Below are 23,881 nucleotides of genomic sequence, written 5' to 3'. Positions count from 1 at the left end.
TGCGATATTAACTAACCAGTTTTAGAGTAGTCTGTGAAAGTAATGTAGCCGAGCCACGGAAGCTCGAAAAAGGATAAAAATAGAGACTTTTTACAAATACTCCACCAAAAATATAAAATTACTTCAAGTCACCATTAACATTTATTTAATGAAATTGTCATTACTGTATATTTGTTAAAAGGTATTTTTCTAGGTACTTGGAAAGGAAAAGAGGAAAACAGGCCTAATGCAGGCAAATGGAATTAGTGGGACATAAAGGCCTGTTATGTGCTGTATGGTTTTAAGATTCTATGATATCAAGAAGTAAGATTGAAAGAAAAGTCAATTATTTCAATTCTATCAAAAACTAGCTTTTTGTGGAACTACCTTCAATGGATTTCAGTAATTACGATACTGAGATAACTGAAACGGATATCAAATGTGTTACTGCTGCTCAAGTTTTAAAATACTATTTACCCAGCTTATTGCATAGGAGTCTGGAGTAATCTTCTTTGTGTCAAGAAAAGAGCAAAGTTCTGGTTCGTGATACTGCAGGAGAAGCCTAAAGAGGTGGAACGGTCGCCCATTGGGGACAAAATCCCTGCAACAAAAAAAAAAAGGCATTTTAGTTTCAAAATTAAATCGAAACCACAACTCGGCACACAGCTAATCGTGCCAGCTGGCATTTCTGAAAGTACACAAGGTGGGATCTTTTTAATCCTAAACAAAGAAATTGGTAAGATGCTACAAAAATGATCAGCATTTTCAGACAGGGATGACGGTATTGGTGCTGCCTCAGCACTTGTGCAGAAACTGAAAGTTTTATCATGCCCATTGATAATTGCATCATACTCTCACTTCCACATCCTCCATCTGTCCTTCCCACTTATGATCTTTTTTCATCCGGGATGAAGGTTAACAAGCTATCCAGTCTGCAGCTCCACCCACCTTGCTTTGCATAAAAATTCTGTTGGAATTTCTCCAGCTTGATTGTATCCGTTTGGATGATGAAACTTTCCACATTAGCACTTCCAGGATGACTTTCTTTTTCCTGAAGCGTGGTTCTCCAAGTGCAGTTGATTATACCTTCAACTGTGCATTCGACTTCTGCTCCAATCCCTCCTTCTCCCATATAATCTGGTTCCCTTTGGTGACACCACCAGCCTCCACATTCAAAATGCAGCTGTCCACCAAAAATGTTTCACCACTTTCAATCCGGTGCCACCATCACAGATAAGAGTATCCTCCAACATGTTTGGGTCAAAGATACATTTTTCCTTTATTTGCCCCTGTGCTCCACAATTTTACATGTGTAATCAAACAATTCATATGTAATTAAAGTGCATATTCCAAACTTTATTCAAGGTTATTTGTATACATTTTGGTTTGACCATGTAGAAATTACAGCTCTTTTTAAATACATAGAGCCCTAGGACTTTATAAGTGTTTGTGAGTACTCGGGTATGTTTAATTGGTTCATTGCTGCAGGTATATGAGAGCTAAACTTGCTTACAAGTTTCTGATCATTTATGGAGTCTGTAGTTGCCATTTTCTCAACATGAGGACCAGAGTTCTGGCATTGAAAGTCAAAGACATTATGAGGCTGAAAAGCGAGAAGGACGCAGTAAGAGACATCACCTGAACCTTAGGATGACCAAAATCAACTATATGGAGCATCATTAAGAAGAAAGAGCATAGTGGTGAGCTCAGTAATTGCAAAGGGTCTGGTATTCCAAGGAAGATCTCCATTGCTGAAGACGGAAAATTCTCATTATAATGAAGAAAAATCTCTAAATGAATGTCCGACAGAACAAAAATACTCTTCAGGAGGCTGGTGTGCCTACGTCAATGACTACTCTCCACAGAAGACTTCATGAACAGAAATATAGAGGCTACACTGCAAGATGCAACCCATGCCAAAGGTGGTGTGCTTTGGATCTTGTTCAGTTCCTTTAAGCCTCCTCACTTTGCTCTTGCAATCGCAGGTTAATCTTGGTCTCATTTGCCAACAGGACCTTTTCCCAGAATTCTGCAGGCTCTTAAATACTTCTTGGCAAACTGTAATATGGCCATCTTTTATTGTGGTTTGTATCCTGCAGTGTAGCCTCTATATTTCTGTTCATGAAGTCTTCTGTGGAGAGTAGTCATTGACGTAGCCACACCAGCCTCCTGAAGAGAGTTTCTGATCTATCAGACATACTTTTGGAGATTTTTCCTCATTATCATGAGAATTCTTCTCTCATCAGCAGTGGAGATCTTCCTTGGAATACCATTCCCTATGTGGTTACTGAGCTCACCAGTGCACTCTTGCTTCTTAATGATGTTCCAAACTGTCAATTGTGGCAACATTTTGGGTAATGTATCTCACTGGTTTTTGTTTCTAGCCTCATAAAGGCTTCTCTGGTCCTCATGTTGAAAAATGGCAACTACAGACTCCAAAGGTGGTCAAAAGCTTAGAGGTAAGCCAAGCTCTCTTATGAGGCAATTAAACATACTTGAGTGCTCAAAAACACTATGGTGCCCGAAAATGAAGTGGGGGGGGGGGGGGGGGGGGGAATATGTAAAAAAGTGCTGCAATTTCTACAGGGTCAAACCAAAATGTCTACAAACAACCATAAATAAAATCTGGAATGTGCACTTCAATTACACGTGAATTGTTTGATGACAAATGTGGAGCATGGGCAAGGAAAAGAAATGTCTTTGTCCCAAACTTTATGTAGAGCACTGTATATCCTTCCCTGAGGTTTCAGATTCTAAAGGGAAATTTCCCTTCACGACTCACTAGTTCACATTTTCATCTCCATCAATGTCCATTCTCCTCACCACAGCTCCTTCCCACACAACTCCAGTATAACAACTGTCTTTTTAAACTTTTCTCTTCCCACCATTTAGAGAGCCAAATACTCAGGTGAAGCAACAATTCACTAACATTTCTTCCAATTTAGCATCTTCAATACATTCCTTTCATGTGGACCCTTCTATATTGGGGATATCAAACCCAGATTGGTTTTGCAGAATATCTTGATTTGAATCTACAAGGATGACTGAACTTCCAGTTGCCTGTAACTTTAATTTTACATCCAATTTTGTGTTTATATTGATCCATGAAAACAGAAATGACCTCAGTTTTCCAACCAAGCGAGTTACAGAGTTCGGGACTCCACATCAGATAACCAGCCTTTCAGTTAGTATCAGAACTGGCCAGTTTTCACAAACAAAACAACAATGAACTTGTAACCATAACTCAATTTCTGTCCACACAGATGCTACCTGACTAGTTTGAGTTTTTTCCTATCTATCCCTCCTGGTCTCCATTTTATTTGAGATACTGCCTGAGTTCTCACCACCGTTGCTCTTCTCTGCTAAACAATATTTGGATTCATAACTTTTTTGGTTCTGATGAAGAGCATCATCTGCAAGTCAACACTGTTTCTCTTTCCACAGATGTCTAACCTGCTGAGTATTTCCAACATCTTGTTTTTATTTCACATTTCCAGCATCTATAGTTTATTGCTTTCAGAGAAAGGAGATATCGTATCTTTAAGCCACAATACATGGAAATTAATTCAGTCATCATCTGCATTTCCTTACCTAGGTATGTATTTATTCATGATAGCATAAAAGCAATTGTATAAATCATTGCGTGGCAATCGAAGTGGAACAAGAGGTTTAAGTAAGTCAGTCCAGCCAAGACTCTGGGTATAGATGACATTTCTGGATTTGCAGTAAAATGTGATTATAGATTCAACATCTGAAAGTAACTGCGCCTTTTCCTCATCTGGCATTGAAACACGATCTATATATGTGAAGAAATATATCACATTTTAGACATCATTCCGCTGGGTTGCCTGAAATTTAAATATTTGTAAAGTATCTACTCTTTAAAAAACACATTTAAAACTATTTAAAATAAACAATGGAGTTAATAACCAGTGGATCTAACAGGATGGCAATTGCTCCATATGAAGATCCCTTTACTATTATATTGGGCATTAAATAGTTATTTCAAAGCTGAAAGTATAGGAGAAAGATACATCTGCATTGATTTTAATGTTGATACATTTTTCTCCTGAAAGCAAATTAATGCACAAAGCTTAATAACATTGATATTACTTGATCTTTTAGCTTTGTCATTATAGCCTTTCAATTGTTTGGAGACAGCCAACATCATAGAGGACACCCTCCCCCCCCAACGTGGTCACAATTTATTCTCACTGCTACCTTTGGGCAGAAGGTACCGAAGCCTGAAAACCATCATGGAGAGCTATCAGATTCTTCAACTTCCTTTTGATACATTAATCTGACAGCGCTCGTCATATTTTTAATTTGTAAAAATTATCGTGTGTATTGTTTCTTTTAATTTAATTAGTTTACTAACATAGATTTTCTTTACATGTTAGGCTGCAGCAAATAAGAATCTCAGTGGATTATATAATGTGTAGGACAATAAACATCATCATCATCAACTAATACACACTAAAAATACACCTAATGCAATAAATCACCTAAGTGGACTTTACAGAAGTGTAAACAGACTGAAATTGACACTGAGCCAAGAAATAAAAATCTTAGGATAAAGAATCGGCCAAAGAATCATTTTTTTAGGAACCTTGAAAACTCGAAGACACAAGAGGTTAAGGAAAAAATTTTCAGCTGCTAGACGGCTGAAGCTTCATCATAAGGAAAGACAAAACTGGGGGAATGGAGAATTATGAGAAGATTCTTAGAATGGAAATGAACAGATCATTTTCAAACTGAAATGTTGGTGGACTGAGCCAATGGAAATGAACAGATCATTTTCAAGCTGAAATGTCGGTGTGCTGAGCTAATTTCAATACATTTGGGACTGGATTCTCAACGAGTATAGTCGCATGCATAACAGATACAGAGAAGATGTACAATGTGTCAAACAGAACATCAAGCACATGCATCTCATCAATGGACAATCTGGATGACATATTTTGGTTATGTTGCTAGCTACAAATCATCTGTGGTTATTTACATCCTGAAACAATTTCTACTTCCTATTCAAGAAATAGAGCATTTATGACCAGACAATAGGACCTTTAGTGAATGAAAGAGTTAAGATTCTGAAAGACAGGAAATGCAAGCACCTAAATATAACAGTGCAAGGTCAATATGAAAACAAGCTGTTTCTCTCTACATAGATGCAACATGGTGTCTTAAGTAATTCCAGCATCTACCATTTTTATTTCAGAATTTAAGCATACCTAGTTTATTTTTATTTGACAGATCTTAAAAAAGTGTAGAAGTTTAGAGCAGGAAATCAAGGCCAAGGTTTTGGGATCTGAAGGCATTGACAAATGGGGGAAGAAATTAAATATAGGAATAATCAAGAGGCCTTAATTTGAGGGCCAATATCTCAGAGGGTCATGAAATTAGAGCAGATACCACAGTGAATAATTAGATGCCATGAAAAGGTTTGAAAACAAGGAGGAAAATTTTTTACATTGAGCCACTGACTGTTATGAAGCAATGTCAGTCACCAATTGCATGGAAAACAGAAGAATGGGATCTGCTGAAAGTTAAATATTGACAGAAGTTTTGGATAATCTTGCAGATAAACATTTAAAAGATGCAAGGCAGTGAAGAGTCCATTGTAATAGCCAAGTCTGTTAAAACAAAGCACAGGGCTTCAATAACACATGAATACAGCTGGGTGAAGTGATCAGATTTCATTTTAGAAACTTGTCAGGGAATGAGAGAAAATTCAGTGGCAAGGGAATCTAACAAAGGCAACAAAGTCTTTCTCCAACTTTCCAAAAATTAAAAAAAAAGATTTAGGAAACAGTACAAATGAAATTCAGAACTCTATTGCATATATAAGAATAGCTCTGAATGAGTTTTGTGTTGTATATTTTGTTTTCTTCTCTATCCTTGTGGCTTTAAAACTCAAGATTAACACAATCAATAATGTTTTAATTCCTTTCAGCTTTGCTGACATCCAGTATCAAACCTCAACTTTCCCATCTCCATCCTGTAACCATGCTCAGTAAGAATTATTATAATAGTTTGAGCAAAGACAAACATTCTGCACATCATAGGATTTTCTTAATTACCTATGAGGTTTTGGCAATCTTCTTGAATTAATGTTTGTTCTGGCAGATCCAGAGATCCATCCCATGATCCCAGGCTACCTACTTTCCCCGCTACATTAAGTGAAATCTGAAAAGCAGAACCAGTTAAAATTTAAAAGCATCACAGAAAACAATTTTTTTTTGATTCATTTAGCACTGCTTTTGGAATGCAGTAGCAGTTGTAATCTCGGCAAACACAGACAAATTGCACACATGGCAGACTTTAAAAAAAACATCGAGACAAATAACCAGATCATTATTCTGCAGACTTAAGCAACAAAATATGCTGGAAATACTCAGGAGGACAGTCAGCATTTATGGAGACAGTTAACATTTGCATTTTAATTTAGTAACTGAGAAGAAGGAAGACATCTTGAAAGCATTGGTATTGAAGGTAGCATTATCTGAAGTAAAAATGATGAGGTGGGAAGCTGGGAAAATGGAATATAGATGCTCTAGGTCAGGAGTGGCCAAACTTGCTTAATGCAAGAGACACATAAGATAAACATCAGATGTTTGAGAGTTGCAAAACAAAAAAAATTACATACTCGTTTTCACTCTTCCATGCACATTTTGTTACAAAATTTTTATATAAATAACAAGAAGTAGATGTACATAATAATATTTATATGTGTGTGTAATTTTTAAACTGCTAATTTGTATTAGTTTTAGTAATCAAACAGTACACATACTGTACATTCTTGTGTAATAGTTGAATTTTGTGGATCAATTTTTAGGGTAAAATTTAGAGGGTTGACTAGGCCTAGGTGAGAGTCCGTGGTTGGGGTGTCAGGGGTTCCGATGGGCAGGCAGCCTAGGTGAGAGTTTGCGGTCAGGGCGCCGGGAACTCCAAAGGATGGCGGCTCGGGCCTGGGCAAGAAACAGTGGTTAGGGCATCTCCCCTGAAGGAAATAATGCTGACTTTGGCCTATTTGAGCTTGTGCTTCCAAGTACAGCAAACTTTCATCCTTAATAATACTCTAAAGCCAACCTAAAATTTCCTGTCTTTTGCTTCTTGCCCTTGAAGAGTTAATTGACATTTGTAATTTTTTAGTCCCCTGGAACCATACCTGACTCCAGTAATTCTTGAAAGATCATCACTAATGCCTCAATAAACTCTTCAGCAACCTTTTTCAGAATCCTCAGATGTATTCCATCCGATCCAGGTGACTTATTTAGCTCCCGACCCTTAGCTCCTCAACCACCTTCTTAATAATAGTGACTACATTACTTCTGCCCCGGAATCTCTCAAATTTCCACCACGTCGCTGACGTATTCCAGTGAAGGCAGATCCAAAGTACTCTAAATCTAAAAGCATTCTTTTGATATACTCCTTTATATTATTGACGAGCTACCTTCATACTTCATCTTTACTCCCCTTATAGCTGTTATTAGTAGCCTTCTGTTAGTTATTAAAAGTTTGCCAATCCTGTTGGAATTTTAGAAAAGACAGTAAAGGTCAAGTGAAAGTGAAAGTGATGCTAAATTAATTAATCAAAGAGAAACAAGGCAAGGGATGGAACATATGTCTTGAGCTGAGCAATGAATGTTCAAGATCCCACAATTAAATAGATCCACATGGGTTTCAATGGAAGCCTTTTTTACATCGATTTTAAAAAATGGCAGCTGCTGTAATGGGAAGGACACAACCCATTGAGAAGGAGAAGTCGAGGAAACAACAAGGAAAATGATCACGGCAGCGAACCAGCAAGGGGCTCAGTGGATGGGAGACCCACAGTCTGCGAGTGAATTGTGGTCAGGAGACCCGCAGGGACTACAGGCTGCAGAAGACTGGCTTATGGGAACCAGTTCCCAGAGCCATGATTCGAGAAGGTGCTGAGGGTAAGAAGGGCCCCCCGAAGGTCCTCAAATGCTGAAGGTTCCTGTCCGTGTTGGAGGTTTGGATCTGGAGCTTTGGTTTAGGCCGAAGTCTGTGTGGTTGCCGAAGTGCTGGAGGTGAATCCACAGACATTACACCTGTTTAATTACATGACAATAAAGGAATCTTGTATTTTGAAGTGGGCAGGAAGGGTGATGAGGACCTGCAAAGAGAATTCCAGGGAGTCAGATGTGAAGTTGAAGTACAGGACCTCAGGTTTGCAATCTCAGGATTACCCATGCCACATGCTAATGAGGTTACAAATGGAAGGATAATGCATCTTAATATGTGGCTAAAGAGCTGGTGCAAAAGGGAAGGATTCAGATTTCTGGATCATTGGGCTCTCTTCCAGGGAAGGTAGGACCTGTACTGATCAGGGGGATGATTGGCATCTGAACTGGAAAGGGACCAATACAGGGCCTGTTTTCTGTGCAGTAATATTTTATGGTTTTATCCCAAAGTCAATGAAATTGGTCAATTAAGTGATCACTGTAAATTTCCCCATTTGTGGATGAGTGGTGAATCTAGGCAGATGTGATAAAATTGTGGGGAGAATAATGTAGGATTAGTGTGAATGAATGGCAGATGGTTGGTTTGAGGCCTATTTCCGCAATATATCTCTGACTCTTCTGTGCGTAGCTTTTTAAGGTGACAGGGCATTGAGAGAATAATAGGGAAAGGATAATAGGACAAGATGATGACAAAATTGGTGTTTATATTGAACCTTTCTTAAGATCCTGTTCAGTCACAATCAATAGCAATGCAAACACATCTTGTTTCTACTGTTTGAGAAAAGTCTGAGGGTTCTTGTGAGAGTGTAGGAAAGAATTATCAGAATGGTTCCAAGGATAAGGTAGTTTAGCAACAAGCTTGGTCAGTAAACGCAGACGTTCTTTCTTTGAGCAAAAGAGGTTGAACTGAGATTTGACAGAGACATTTTGATCATGACAGGCTTGGGTAAAGTAGAGAGAGAAAATCTGTCCCATTCTCTTGATGGCAGAAAGACAATGGGAATACAGATTTAAGTTTTGAGCTATAGGTGGCGAGGGAGGACTTTTTATACAGTGGATGGTAATTGCCTAGATCTTGCTACATGGAGAATCAAAGTAGATATGATCACCGATTACAGGATGAAAGTAAGGGATTACTAGCTCTGTAAAATCCAGGGGCTGAATGTTCTTCTTCTCTACTGTAATAAATTCAAAACCCAAACCCTGTTCCTCTTTATTTCTAGACCCTAAGTCAAGACATATTTCTTGATGTTGCTCTTGAATGGCAAACCTTTTCAGGTTATTCAAGAATGTTTGGCTCTTTTTTTTTCCAATTTCTTTCAAGAATCCCTAACAACTGAGAAGGGAGAAAATCCTATTTTTTTGCAACCTTTCCTCATAAGTCTATTGAGTCTTGGTAACGTGCCGCACTTCTTTTGGGTCGTATTTTTTTTCCCAACTGCAATTCTCTCCAGTCGCTGCTCAAATTTGCACAAGAACAATGCGTCCATAGGTTAGAAACAAGTCATGAGAATCATACGAGATATTAACTCGAGTCATCCTCTCCAAAAAGAGGAGAAATATTACATATTAAATCACCATTGTGATAATACACATGACAGTTTTTGGGATTCAGCGCTATTTAATGCATCCAGTAAAAAGCATGTTTTAGCCCTTCAAAACAATTAAACTTATTGCATTTAAATATGAAATTAACAAAAACATTTGTATTTGAGTATAAAATGCAGCGAATGAGTGTCAGTTCTCTCTAAAAGTGGTGTACAAACAGCAAAGTTTAACCAAACTGGTCAGTTGGAAATGATCAGCTACCTCATCCATGCATCTGTTCTTTATATGCCAATCTACTTGGGCTCTTTGGTGTATTCTTGTCCATTCACATGAACTACTGATTACAAATTCTTATTACTCCTTTTGTAATCCATTAAACAGAGACTCACTGAAGCATCACACTTTCTGAGACTGGCTGAATCTACACATCTTGGGAATTAAAAGTATTTTCTTCTGGTCTGTATAACGTAGTAGAAAACCATGCAGAAAATTTGCGCAGAAGAACTGGGGCCCAATGTTCGCAAGGATACAATAGAGCTAATTAACCTATTGGTTTTTACTTATCACCAAATTTCAACAGTAGTTTTAGCTAAGAAAACAGCAACTATTTCCCCAGATGAATTGCAGAAGTAATTTAGTCAAACTGCATTAAAAATCCCAATGCATGAGCTTAAAAATGCAGTACCTCTACACTATTTTTTTAAATTTGCGCAGAAGAACTGGGGCCCAATGTTCGCAAGGATACAATAGAGCTAATTAACCTTTTGGTTTTTACTTATCACCAAATTTCAACAGTAGTTTTAGCTAAGAAAACAGCAACTATTTCCCCAGATGAATTGCAGAAGTAATTTAGTCAAACTGCATTAAAAATCCCAATGCATGAGCTTAAAAATGCAGTACCTCTACACTATTTTTTTTTACCTTCCACACTTTCGCCCTTTGGTCATCTGGTATGCATCGCCCTTGAATTATGCTTCTAAGCGTCTCCAAGTCACAGCCTCCTTCATCCAATGCTTCAGCAAGATCTTTATCCCTAAGGCAGAAGTGAAAGATAGAAACTTGCTAATTCGCTGATCATCAATTGAAGAATTTATTTATAGAATTCAGAACACTTTTACCTGCAACTCAACAATTGATCTTTGAATGTGAAAATACATCTTGCTGTCAGTAGGCTCATGTTAAAATACTTATGACAAAAAATTTTTTAATTTGAATTTAGACATACAGTTTGGTATCAGGCTCTTTTGGCTGTTAAACCCAATTACACCTAATTGACCTACAACCTGGTATGTTGTGAAGGTGGGAGGAAAACAGGGCACCCATGCAGACACTGGGAGAACGTACAGACACTGCCAGATTTGAACCCCTGACTCTCTAACAGCATTGTGCTGGCTGCTGCGCTAACCATGCTACTACCTTGGAGTACAAGTACCAGAAAATAATTCAGAATCAGGATTTATTGTCACAAACAAGTCATGAAATTGATTGTTTTGCAGCAGCGTCATCACAGAGCAAACATCCATATACACAAACTCTCAAAAATAATTTTTAAAAATAGTGCATTAAAAGTTAAAGTTCTTTGGTTCATTGATCATTCAGGAATCTAATGGCAGCAGGCAAGAAGTTGTCCTTGTGCCATTGAGCGCTCGTCTTCAGACTCCTGGACCTTTTGCCCCCGATGGTTACAAAGTGGAGAGGGCATGGCTTGGGTGGTGGGGTCCTTGAGGATAGAGACTGCTTTCTTAAGATACCATGTCTTGTAGATGTCCTCAATGGAGTTAAGTCTGGTGCCCGTGATTGTCAAGCTAACAATTCTCTGGACCTTTTTCTTGTCCTGAATTTAGTCCAATATTCATGTCACTTATAACAGTGACTGTAATATTTTAATTTTTAAACAAATTTAAATGTACAGCATGGTAATAGGCCATTTCAGCCCACAAGACTATGCCTGCCCAATTTATGCCTGGTAGGTTTCTAACGGTGGGAGGAAACCAGAGCCGCCGGAGGAATCTCATGAAGATACAGGGAGAATGTACAAACTCCTTACAGACAGTGTGGGATTTAAACCCCAGTTCTGATCGCTGGCGCTGTAAAGGCATTGCACCAACAGCAATGTCAACCGTGCCGCCCTAATGCAAAGCCAAATTCTTCATGTAGAAGTTTGAAAAGCTATAATAATTGTGTGATAACCAGAGGTGGAAGTAGTATTAGAGATTGAAAATATGAAGGTAATTTCTATAGCTACTGCCTGATTGCATTGAAAGTTTGTCAGAATTATTTTTAAAATCATATTTCTTGGATCCACAGAATTTTTATTTTGTTTTAGTAGAAATGCAGAAGCAGCCAGTATCTATAAATGTTATTTCTATAGTTCTCAACTTGAAATATTAACATGGGGAGTCACGTGATGGAGTAGTGGCTGGTCAGGTGGAACCAACCCTCTCCAGAGAAAAGAAAAAAGTGTGAAAAAACAGAGCTCAATAAACATAAAATACAGGAAGAGAAAGATAAAGTTATAGAGAAGAGACAGAAGATGGGTCCCAAAAGAGAAAAGTAAGAATAACAGTGAAAAGGGAAGAAGGAAAATCACTGGAGAAGAAAGAAGAAGGCCTTACCTGCACGTCGGAGCAGAGAGCCAACGTGGAGAGGAGCGACTGATCTCCGGAGTTGGTGAGTCCCCAGAGGAGCGGTGTCCTCCCGACTGGCGGACTTCAAAAATGGCTCTCAGAGCCAAGAAGAGTCGTGCAGCTGCGCATGCGTGAAGAGTTGCGCATGCGCAGGGTGCAAGTAAAAGAAAAGGTTAACGCCAGTGGGAGGGGGACTCAGCTGAGGAGCGGCCAGCTGAGAGATGCCCAGTATCGGGGCGTTTGGCTGGGGGAAGTAAGCAAGAAAGAAGATGAGTGGTGAGAAAGAGAATGAAGGGCTGGAAGAGGGTGAGCGGCAACGGGGCAACTGGCAGGGGCAACAATCTGTGGCAGGAGGTCCAGCAGCGGATCGACCTGCAGCGGGAGGCCCCAAAAGAGGTCGACCTGCAGCAGGAGGCCCAACAACAGGAGACACAGCAGCTGGAGGCCCAACAACAGGAGACACAGCAGCTGGAGGCCCAACAACAGGAGACACAGCAGCTGGAGGCCCAACAACAGGAGATACAGCAGCTGGAGGCCCAACAATGGTTCGACCTGCAGCAGGAGGCCCAACAACAGGAGACGCAGCAGCTGGAGGCCCAGCAAGGATACAGAAGCAGCTCACCAGAGAAGGATGAAGATACACAGATACAGAGAAGCGAAGAAGATGACACAGACATAGATAGACACAGAAGAAGAGGAGGAAGAAGACCAAGAATTTCAAAGGAAAGAAGGTAAAATAGAAGGACAAAGTTTAGATAAAGCCTTTTTCGAAGAACAAATGAATGGCCATCATTAGAACTTTGTTCAATCAAAAGAAAAATGAAAAGAGCTGAAGACAGAATGCAAAGCTTAGAGTTGGTCATGACTGAAATAAGGAAGAGTAGAAAATGTGGAGGAACAAGAAGCTGCTGTAGAAATTGAGATAAATGATTTAAGAGGGAAGTTGGAAGAGAGTGAAAAAAAATTAGAGACAAGATTTATTGTCACAAAAAATTGAAAAACTACAGTAGGTGAAACAACATAAAAATAGTGGGCCTGAAAGAAGGCAAAGAAGGGTCAGATATGAAGGAATTTATAAAAGGATGGATCCCGAAGGTGCTGGGAACGACAGATTCACATGAAAAAATAGAAATCGAAAGGGTGCATCGAGCACTAGTACTGAAACCGCCACTACATTAAAAACCGAGATCCATATTGGTAAAATTTCTAAGACATACGACAAGGGAAAACATACTGGAGCAGGCAAGAAAGAAGGTTAGAGAAGACAATAAGCCATTAGAATATAGGGACAAAAAATATTTTTTTACCCGGACATAAGCTTCGAACTTTTAAAGAAGAGGAAGGAATTCAACACGGTGAAAACAATCTTATGGAAGAAAGGGTATAACTTTAATCTAGCAGTACTCAAAGTATTTATTCCTGGGGAATGGAATAGACTGTTCTCGGACCCAAAGAAAGCCGAAGAATTTGCTGAACATTTGCAGGACAGGAGAAGAGAGGAGGAGGAGTGACAAGAAGGATGACTGGCAAGAAAATATACAAAAATATGTAAAAATATAAAGTAAAGATAATGTATATATAAAGATTTAAAGATGGATAAGAGAAGGGGAAGAAGGAGAAAAAAGAGAACTTTGTTATAAGTATAGGAAAATGTTTGAAAAAACCTGGGAACCATATATGGAACATAACAGAAAGAGCAGACCTCGGACCACCACCACCTAAAATGATAAGAAGATAACACGATCAGATTTAATGTGTATAAGTAGATGATACGTCTTTTTTGTTTGTTTTTCTTTTGTATAAAGATATTGTTTTATTGTATTTTATATGTTCAATATTTACTGTGTTTGGAGGGGGGTGGGAAGGGGGAAGGGAGGGATGGGGAAAAAAGAGAAAATGTCACTGTGAATATTTAAAGAGATACATCTGTAAATATATTGGTTGATATGGTTCATAGTGCGATAAATAATCACAAAAAAAATGAAATATTAACCATTCCTCTGAATGCACATTAATTTTTATGGTGATACTCTCCAAAACCGTTTTCAATCTCTCAAAACCCCATCTATCTATTTGTTTAGGAAAAAGTGAAATATTCTTGCATTCTGTTCAGATATTCATCAACCAGCTATTTACCAATAGACATAGCCTGTCCAGATCTCCCAAATACTTTTTGTTTACTCCAACAACACATTGCCATACAGCTTTGCATCATCAGTAAACTTCAATGTCCAGGGATCCTTGCATAACACGGTTAATACTTTCCAAAAAATAGTTCAGTGGGATGGAAAACTGCACTGTTCAAAGCACTATCACAAAGTACTTTAATGTGATACATTCCAATCCTATAATTATTTATTCTTTTACCTAGCATTCTCATGCAAACATGTACGTAAAATATTTAAAAGGGATCTAGAAAACTGAAAAATGACAAAGATCTCTATTGGCGATAAGTGAAGATTGTTTATTGAAGAAAATATAGTTTAAAATAAAATAAAAATAAAAAGTAGAAGAAAATGTCTCATGTAGTTTGCACTTCTTGAGTTCCAGCTCCCTCCGCCTGTCTCTGGCAAACCCCGCCTGCAACCCTCATCGTGCGCGATCCATCAGGTGAGGAGGGGGTGGGGGGTGAAGGCGGTCTTGGGGCTACAGAGGCACATAGCCAGGAAATCATCAGGCCTTTGGCCTGAAGTTTCAAGACGACGTCAAGGTGACAGCTTGGGAGGGGCGACTGCCTGGGGACGGGGACTGACCATGTTATATCAAAACCTGCATTGTTCAAAACTGTGTTATACAAGGTATGTCCGTATTACATGTTCCCCTCATCTAAATAATTGAATTGAATATGAATAGCTACGCTCCACACACCAATTCCTTTGGTAATCCACTGCTGACAGCCTCCCAAGATAAGAATGACATGGCACATATATATCTACTGCACAGAGCAGGCCTTCTGGCCCAGTGTTGTGCTGACATTGCAAATACCTAGAATTTCCCAACTGCATAACTTCCATTTTTCCTTAGTTATGAACTAATAGTCTCTTTAAAGATCCTATGGTTTTTGCCTTAACTACCATTGCTGATAGCTCATTCCATGCATCCACCACCCTGTGTTTGGAAAAACACCTCTTACAACACCCTGTACTTAGTGTTATCCAATTCAGCTCTTGGAAAAAAGCTACTTCACCATGAATACCAGGTGTCCGAACCTTCCTGGCGAAGCTCACGTGCGGGACCTTGTCAAAGACCTTACTAAAGTCTACCTAGACAACATCCACAGCCTTTCCTGGTAACCTCCTGGAAAAACACCAAGATTGGTTAAACACAACCTACCACGCACCAAGCCACGATGACTATGTCTAATCATTCCATGGCTATCCAAATAATTTCAATACAATCACAAGGAAAGCTCACCAGCAGCTATACTTCAAGAGGAGTTTAAGGATATTTGGTATGTCACCAAAGACTTGCAAATTTCTACAGGTGGAGAGCATTCTGGTATGGAGGTGACAAAGCACAGAATAAGAAAGAAAAACTTAGAGTTGTGAACGTGACCAGCACCATCACAGGCTTCAGTCACCATTCCATCAAGGATACCTACAAGAGGTGGTGTCTTAAGAAAGCAGCCTCTATCCAAAAGGAGCCTCAACACTCAGGCCATGCCCTCTTCACACCGCTACCATCGGGAAGACAGGAGTCAGAGGATGAACATGCAATGGCACAAGGACATCTTCTTTCCCTCTGCCATCAGATTTCTGAACGGACAATAAACCACAGACACGACCTTACTTTCTCTTTTTCTGCACTAATTTATTTATTTTTAAATATAATTTTATAGCAATATTTGTACTGTGATGCTGCAGCAAAATAACAAATTTTGTGACGTGTTCATATCAATAAATTCTGATTCTGAAGTACCACCGCTGAATTTATTTTGCACACAAACCCATCAATTGTTCTGGCACAAGGTAAATCAAGAATGACAGGTGCAATTGTGATGAATTCACAAAGGAAATATCTGAAGTCCTTTGCTTCATTATATTCAAAGTCTTAAAATGTGGGACCAGAGGCATGATTCTCAATGGTGATTCAGAGTGAATGCTTTTGCACTCCCTTTGTGGCAGAACCCTGATGAAAATTAGATGGGCGTAATTTAAACATCACTTGCGACATGACTAATAAATAATGGTGACACTCCTTGTAGAATCACGTGTGATATTGCTGGAGATATTGTATTTTTGATGAAATATTAAACAAAGGGTTCATTTGACTGCAGTTGTTTTATCCACTAGTTTTGAGATCATTGGTTAAGCACCCCTCCCCCTTGCCATATATTAGCCATCTTTAATTACCCTTAAATTAGACGCTTTATTGAACCACTACAGTTCTTCTGCAGGAAGCTCTTTTAGATGTTTCTGGGAAGGATGTTCCAAACCTAGCTACCATCAAGGAAGAACAATATATCTTAAAGTCAGCATGAGGGTCTATTAGGGGAACCTACAAGTAGTAGTATTACCCTCTAATTAAAAAGTAAAATGAACTAAAGTCTGGTGATAGAGGAAGTGGATCGCTCCCTGAATGGAGAGAGCGCAATTGATGGGCAACAAGTGTCTATCGGAAGATTTTCTAGAGTGGTGCTGGGGAGATGAGAGCAAAGTGGAGGGTGGAGCCAAAACAAATTTGGCAGGGGGGAACAGGCACTAAGATATAGCATTGAAAGATGGGAAAGAATGGTCCACAAAGTAGTTCATTCAAAAAAGACCCAATTACAATGGAATGAAAACAGATCTCATTCAGGTAATATAGAATCAAAGACTGGTTAGAAAACATGAAACCACAAATGGTCCAAATACTGTATCACTGGACTGTTATGAGAAGGAAAAGTTGGGGAATTAAAGCCAGTGTTCCTTAAACAGTAAAAAGATTCAAAGTAAAACATATAAAGTCATAGATAGGTAAAAGATTTGTGGTTAATTAAGCATTATTTTGTGACAATGTAAAGAATTCTGAGAGTTTTTACATTGTATGTGGCCAACTCTAATTGCTAAGGATTATGGGATTGTAACTATAGATGAACTTTTTAAACTAAGAGTGAACTTTCTGGAAAAAAAACACAAGGTTTACATTTCCCCAGAAAGTCTGTCACATAAATCAGTCATGATGGCTTTCATTTCAAGAAAGAGCAACAGTCTACATCTGTAGGAGACATTAGTTGTGACAGTGTTGAATGAGTAATTGAAGGTAAGAAGTAATTAAAGGTTTTTGGAGACATCACTAAATGAACAAAGAAATTCGAAGTCCGTGAACAAATGTGAAAGCCGTTTCCAATTAGTTAGAACATGTGAAGTCAATATGTAGACTTTGATCTAATTTACTATATAAACTGACCCATTTCTGTCTGAACTTTGAGGAAGGGAATCAGGACTATCGCTGATATTTCATAGTGTTGCCACCCTCCATCCCATCAGTGTTACAAATGAAGTATTAAAACTGTTTGTATTTTAAAGACGGTTCTGTAGTTCCCTGCTGCTTTCTTTATCCATGAGTAAGTTTGCAGTGCAGGCAGACTTTAAGAGATATTGATATCGTATTGAAACGAGGCTGATTATAGAAAGTTCAGAAGGAAACTAAAAGTGGAACCAAAAGCAGCAAAAATAAACTGTGATTGCACATTCAAAAATATTATTTTCACATCTAAACAAATAGTAAAAGATGTGGCGATGAGAACAGTGTTCTTAACTGTAATGCCCTACAGCCTATAGCAGCTTTCATTGACCCTTAGTGTGGTTCCCTCATTAATTTCATTCCAATGTATGAACGACAATAGCAATTGTTATTATAAGCGCAACCTCGTCAACAAAGATGGCCATGGACCAGACCATCTGCTGTGCTGAACATAGACCACTGGCATAACTGGTTAATGTCACAAATCATAACTAATGGAAATAGAATCCTGTTGGTTATAGAAGAATCAGAACATGGGTACATTTGTTCAATATTGTGAGAGACCGCATGTGACAAGTTCACAAGGCATCATAGAATATTTGAGCTGAAGAGGAAGTGAGAGGAAATAACCATATTCAGTGTGCATCTTTGCAGTGCACACCCAAAAGCAATTGCAGATGAAGTAAAAACAAATAAAATCCAAAATTTCATGCAATTGGTTCTAAAAAGTAACCAAGATTCTCATTTCAAGAGTGCTGATCACCTTCAAGCATTGTGATGGGAGATGTTTATCACTTGTCAAGGACTTGAAAAGTATTTTGGGCCTCCTTCCTCAGATTTGTGAATCGGTTGAAACCAAGCAGAAGTCGGAAAAAGATTCCGAATATGCCATTTTAGGGAACAATAATCAAGGCCAGTTTTAGCAGTAACTTGGTTATGGATAGATTTATTAGGGAAGGGCAGCATAGATTTCATTAAAGATAATTTGGCTTTAATAATGTTAAAAAGAGAACAAGACAAGGAATATTCCTAGCCTGCCAATCAATATGACCAGGTTTAATCCATTTTTGACCTCAATTCCACTTTGCCATGCTTTCCTAACATCCTCAATTCCCTTGTAGATGGTCCAGGTGACTTCCACTGAAGCGTTCTCAATTTTTCAGTATGACATCTACTCATTTTCAGCTCATCCCATGGATTGAGGAAAATTTGATTAAAAAGATATATACATACTTTCAAAAGGTGCTTGATGAAGTGATAGGTTTATCAAGATTGATGTCCATGAAATAAAAGTGACAGCAGGGATAATGGATAGAAAAATGACTCAGTGATCAGCAATAAGAGTAAATGGTTGATTTTTAAATTTGAAAGAAGTGTACCTGGAACTCCCCAGAAGACTGGGAACACAGCTATTCAGTAAATTAACAATCTTTATATTAATTGTGGGTTTAAAAATCACAAAACTTGCAATTACAGAGTACAATGAGGAAGACAGTATCATACTTTGGGAAGATGCAGGCTGGTGAAATGCTTTGATACTTGCAGATAAAACGGGACAAAAAATTGCATAGGTGTAAAGTCTTAAGTTCAATCACCAGTCAAGAATGCCATTGGAATTGCACAATTATTCAATCCAATTTGAAACAGATTCCTCTTCATATTGATATGAAATTAGAATATGACACCAGTTTTAAACTAATCAAATTAGATGTAGACAAATGCAAACAACCTGTAGACTGTGTCACGGTTCTTTACCGCTGCAAAATCTGCAACATGCCAAAACAGTCTAATATCCAAACAACTTTTGACTTTTTATGTCATTGAATTCTCTCTGCCACTTCCTCAAATTTCATTCTTTCATAATTTTGGAGATTTGAAATTTTTCTTCTCAAATGACCACTCTCTAAATGCAATTGCAAACAACATTGGCAATATCTTTTCTCAATTTAACGAGTCTTGCAGCCCACTTCTTTCTCACCCAACACAGACAAATGCGTTTAAAATACTTGACAGCAGCAGAAACCAAAGTTTTCAGAATAACAAGGTCAGGGATCAACCAATGGATGACACACTGGAAAGTAACTGCAATATTATTAACCCATAAGTGCATGCAGAAAACCCTGCATATTACCCAGACATGAAAAAAAAGTACTTCAGTCCATCAGTGCTCACTCAACATGACCGTTCTCTCACAATCAATCACTGTGAAATTCTTAAAAAACAAAAAAAAAATAAGATAATTACTTATCCATTCTTGTACAACATTAAATGGTAGGTTCAAGGAAGTGTAACATCACTTAACTCTGTGCTCCTTATCACAATGTGCTCATTCAAATTATTTCTACCTAATTTACATGGCATGCGAGAAAAAAATGGACTGGAGCGATGCTTCCTCATATCAAATACCTTTCAAAGTATTTTTGAGAAAGAAATTCAAGGTCAGCAAAATATAAACACCTCCTCTGTCTCAATTTATTAAAATGCTTCAAACGGCTTGAATTTAAGAAGGAATCCTTTAAATGTAATAATATTTAAATACTTGTTCTTCATTACTCTTAAAAGTGCTGAAAAACACTAATTGTGAAGTCATTGAGACTGTGTTCGGGCAGTACTTTCAAAATATTGAAATGTTGTTGGATTGTTAACTCTTAATTTCCACAAAATACTTTTACGAATGATTTGCCACACAGGAAGAGACTTAGACATGAAGTAAGGTCCACAGCACCAAACCATGAGACCTAGACGTGGAGTAAGGCCCGCAGAACTAAACCAAGAGACCTAGACGTGGAGTAAGGCCCGCAGAACTAAACCAAGAGACCTAGACGTGGAGTAAAGCCTGCAGAACTAAACCAAGAGACCAAGACGTGGAGTAAAGCCCGCAGAACTAAACCAAGAGACCTAGACGCGGAGTAAGGCCCGCAGAACTAAACCAAGAGACCTAGACGTGGAGTAAAGCCTGCAGAACTAAACCAAGAGACCAAGACGTGGAGTAAAGCCCGCAGAACTAAACCAAGAGACCTAGACGCGGAGTAAAGCCTGCAGAACTAAACCAAGAGACCTAGACGTGGAGTAAAGCCCGCAGAACTAAACCAAGAGACCTAGACGTGGAGTAAGGCCCGCAGAACTAAACCAAGAGACCTAGACGTGGAGTAAAGCCCGCAGAACTAAACCAAGAGACCTAGACGTGGAGTAAGGCCCGCAGAACTAAACCAAGAGACCTAGACGTGGAGTAAGGCCCGCAGAACTAAACCAAGAGACCAAGACGTGGAGTAAGGCCCGTAGAACTAAACCAAGAGACCTAGACGTGGAGTAAGGCCTGCAGAACTAAACCAAGAGACCTAGATGTGGAGTAAGGCCCGCAGAACTAGACCAAGACGTGGAGTAAGGCCCGCAGAACTAAACCAAGAGACCAAGACGTGGAATAAAGCCCGCAGAACTCAACCAAGAGACCTAGACGTGGAGTAAGGCCCGCAGAACTAAACCAAGAGACCTAGACGTGGAGTAAGGCCCGCAGAACTAAACCAAGAGACCTAGACGTGGAGTAAAGCCCGCAGAACTAAACCAAGAGACCTAGACGTGGAGTAAAGCCTGCAGAACTAAACCAAGAGACCTAGACGTGGAGTAAAGCCTGCAGAACTAAACCAAGAGACCTAGACGTGGAGTAAGGCCCGCAGAACTAAACCAAGAGACCTAGACGTGGAGTAAGGCCCGCAGAACTAAACCAAGAGACCTAGACGTGGAGTAAAGCCTGCAGAACTAAACCAAGAGACCTAGACGTGGAGTAAGGCCCGCAGAACTAAACCAAGAGACCTAGACGTGGAGTAAAGCCTGCAGAACTAAACCAAGAGACCTAGACGTGGAGTAAGGCCCGCAGAACTAAACCAAGAGACCTAGACGTGGAGTAAGGCCCGCAGAACTAAACCAAGAGACCTAGACGTGGAGTAAGGCCCGCAGAACTAAACCAAGAGACCTAGACGTGGAGTAAGGCCCGCAGAACTAAACCAAGAGACCTAGACGTGGAGTAAGGCCCGCAGATCTAAACCAAGAGACCTAGACGTGGAGTAAAGCCCGCAGAACTAAACCAAGAGAGCTAGACGTGGAGTAAAGCCCGCAGAACTAAACCAAGAGACCTAGACGTGGAGTAAGGCCCGCAGAACTAAACCAAGAGACCTAGACGTGGAGTAAGGCCCGCAGAACTAAACCAAGAGACCTAGACGTGGAGTAAGGCCCGCAGAACTAAACCAAGAGACCTAGACGTGGAGTAAGGCCCGCAGAACTAAACCAAGAGACCTAGACGTGGAGTAAGGCCCGCAGAACTAAACCAAGAGACCTAGACGTGGAGTAAGGCCCGCAGATCTAAACCAAGAGACCTAGACGTGGAGTAAAGCCCGCAGAACTAAACCAAGAGAGCTAGACGTGGAGTAAAGCCCGCAGAACTAAACCAAGAGACCTAGACGTGGAGTAAAGCCCGCAGAACTAAACCAAGAGACCTAGACGTGGAGTAAGGCCCGCAGAACTAAACCAAGAGACCTAGACGTGGAGTAAGGCCCGCAGAACTAAACCAAGAGACCTAGACGTGGAGTAAGGCCCGCAGATCTAAACCAAGAGACCTAGACGTGGAGTAAAGCCCGCAGAACTAAACCAAGAGAGCTAGACGTGGAGTAAAGCCTGCAGAACTAAACCAAGAGACCTAGATGTGGAGTAAGGCCCGCAAAACTAAACCAAGAGACCTAGACGTGGAGTAAAGCCTGCAGAACTAAACCAAGAGACCTAGACGTGGAGTAAAGCCTGCAGAACAAAACCAAGAGACCTAGACGTGGAGTAAGGCCCGCAGAACTAAACCAAGAGACCTAGACGTGGAGTAAGGCCCGCAGAACTAAACCAAGAGACCTAGACGTGGAGTAAGGCCCGCAGAACTAAACCAAGAGACCTAGACGTGGAGTAAGGCCCGCAGAACTAAACCAAGAGACCTAGACGTGGAGTAAGGCCCGCAGATCTAAACCAAGAGACCTAGACGTGGAGTAAGGCCCGCAGAACTAAACCAAGAGACCTAGACGTGGAGTAAGGCCCGCAGAACTAAACCAAGAGACCTAGACGTGGAGTAAGGCCCGCAGATCTAAACCAAGAGACCTAGACGTGGAGTAAAGCCCGCAGAACTAAACCAAGAGAGCTAGACGTGGAGTAAAGCCCGCAGAACTAAACCAAGAGACCTAGACGTGGAGTAAAGCCCGCAGAACTAAACCAAGAGACCTAGACGTGGAGTAAGGCCCGCAGAACTAAACCAAGAGACCTAGACGTGGAGTAAGGCCCGCAGAACTAAACCAAGAGACCTAGACGTGGAGTAAGGCCCGCAGATCTAAACCAAGAGACCTAGACGTGGAGTAAAGCCCGCAGAACTAAACCAAGAGAGCTAGACGTGGAGTAAAGCCTGCAGAACTAAACCAAGAGACCTAGATGTGGAGTAAGGCCCGCAAAACTAAACCAAGAGACCTAGACGTGGAGTAAAGCCTGCAGAACTAAACCAAGAGACCTAGACGTGGAGTAAAGCCTGCAGAACAAAACCAAGAGACCTAGACGTGGAGTAAGGCCCGCAGAACTAAACCAAGAGACCTAGACGTGGAGTAAGGCCCGCAGAACTAAACCAAGAGACCTAGACGTGGAGTAAGGCCCGCAGAACTAAACCAAGAGACCTAGACGTGGAGTAAGGCCCGCAGAACTAAACCAAGAGACCTAGACGTGGAGTAAGGCCCGCAGATCTAAACCAAGAGACCTAGACGTGGAGTAAGGCCCGCAGAACTAAACCAAGAGACCTAGACGTGGAGTAAGGCCCGCAGAACTAAACCAAGAGACCTAGACGTGGAGTAAGGCCCGCAGATCTAAACCAAGAGACCTAGACGTGGAGTAAAGCCCGCAGAACTAAACCAAGAGAGCTAGACGTGGAGTAAAGCCCGCAGAACTAAACCAAGAGACCTAGACGTGGAGTAAGGCCCGCAGATCTAAACCAAGAGACCTAGACGTGGAGTAAGGCCCGCAGAACTAAACCAAGAGACTGTCACATTGGGCCGGCCCCGCAACCCGCTTCCAGCCCTCTCCCTGGGCTCGTTGGCCAGCAGCCGCTGACCCCCCCTCCCCTTTGATCTCCAGGCACGTTCCCAAGGCCCGGTAACTCATTCGCCCTCCTCACCAGCTGCCACTGCTGCTCCCGCCGCCTTCCACCGTCAACCGCTCATCCTCCGCCTCCGCCGCCGCCATCCCACTCCCCTCTTCCACGTCCGTCCCTCAGCTGTTGCCGTA

At 40.4% G+C, this 23,881-nt stretch overlaps 1 protein-coding gene across 3 annotated transcripts in view; it reads right to left on the bottom strand.

Annotated features, from left to right (window-relative positions):
* tbc1d23 (TBC1 domain family, member 23) overlaps nucleotides 1-23,881 on the bottom strand; it is a 71,052-nt gene extending 47,171 nt beyond the window's left edge. The window contains exons 1-5 of one of the 3 annotated variants that reach the window (XM_069888709.1): nucleotides 23,772-23,881; nucleotides 10,437-10,548; nucleotides 6,060-6,165; nucleotides 3,571-3,775; nucleotides 457-580 (exon numbers count right to left, since the gene is read on the bottom strand). In XM_069888709.1, the coding sequence (XP_069744810.1) occupies nucleotides 457-580; nucleotides 3,571-3,775; nucleotides 6,060-6,165; nucleotides 10,437-10,548; nucleotides 23,772-23,839 (615 nt within the window). In that variant the 5' untranslated portion in view covers nucleotides 23,840-23,881. Of the gene's footprint in view, nucleotides 1-456; nucleotides 581-3,570; nucleotides 3,776-6,059; nucleotides 6,166-10,436; nucleotides 10,549-23,771 lie in introns of those variants that run through there. The other 2 variants (XM_069888706.1, XM_069888707.1) reach the window with 2 other exon arrangements.

Source organism: Narcine bancroftii, chromosome 7 (assembly GCF_036971445.1).
Source record: "Narcine bancroftii isolate sNarBan1 chromosome 7, sNarBan1.hap1, whole genome shotgun sequence".
NCBI lineage: Eukaryota > Metazoa > Chordata > Chondrichthyes > Torpediniformes > Narcinidae > Narcine > Narcine bancroftii.
This window is presented reverse-complemented; position numbering and strand designations above follow the sequence as displayed.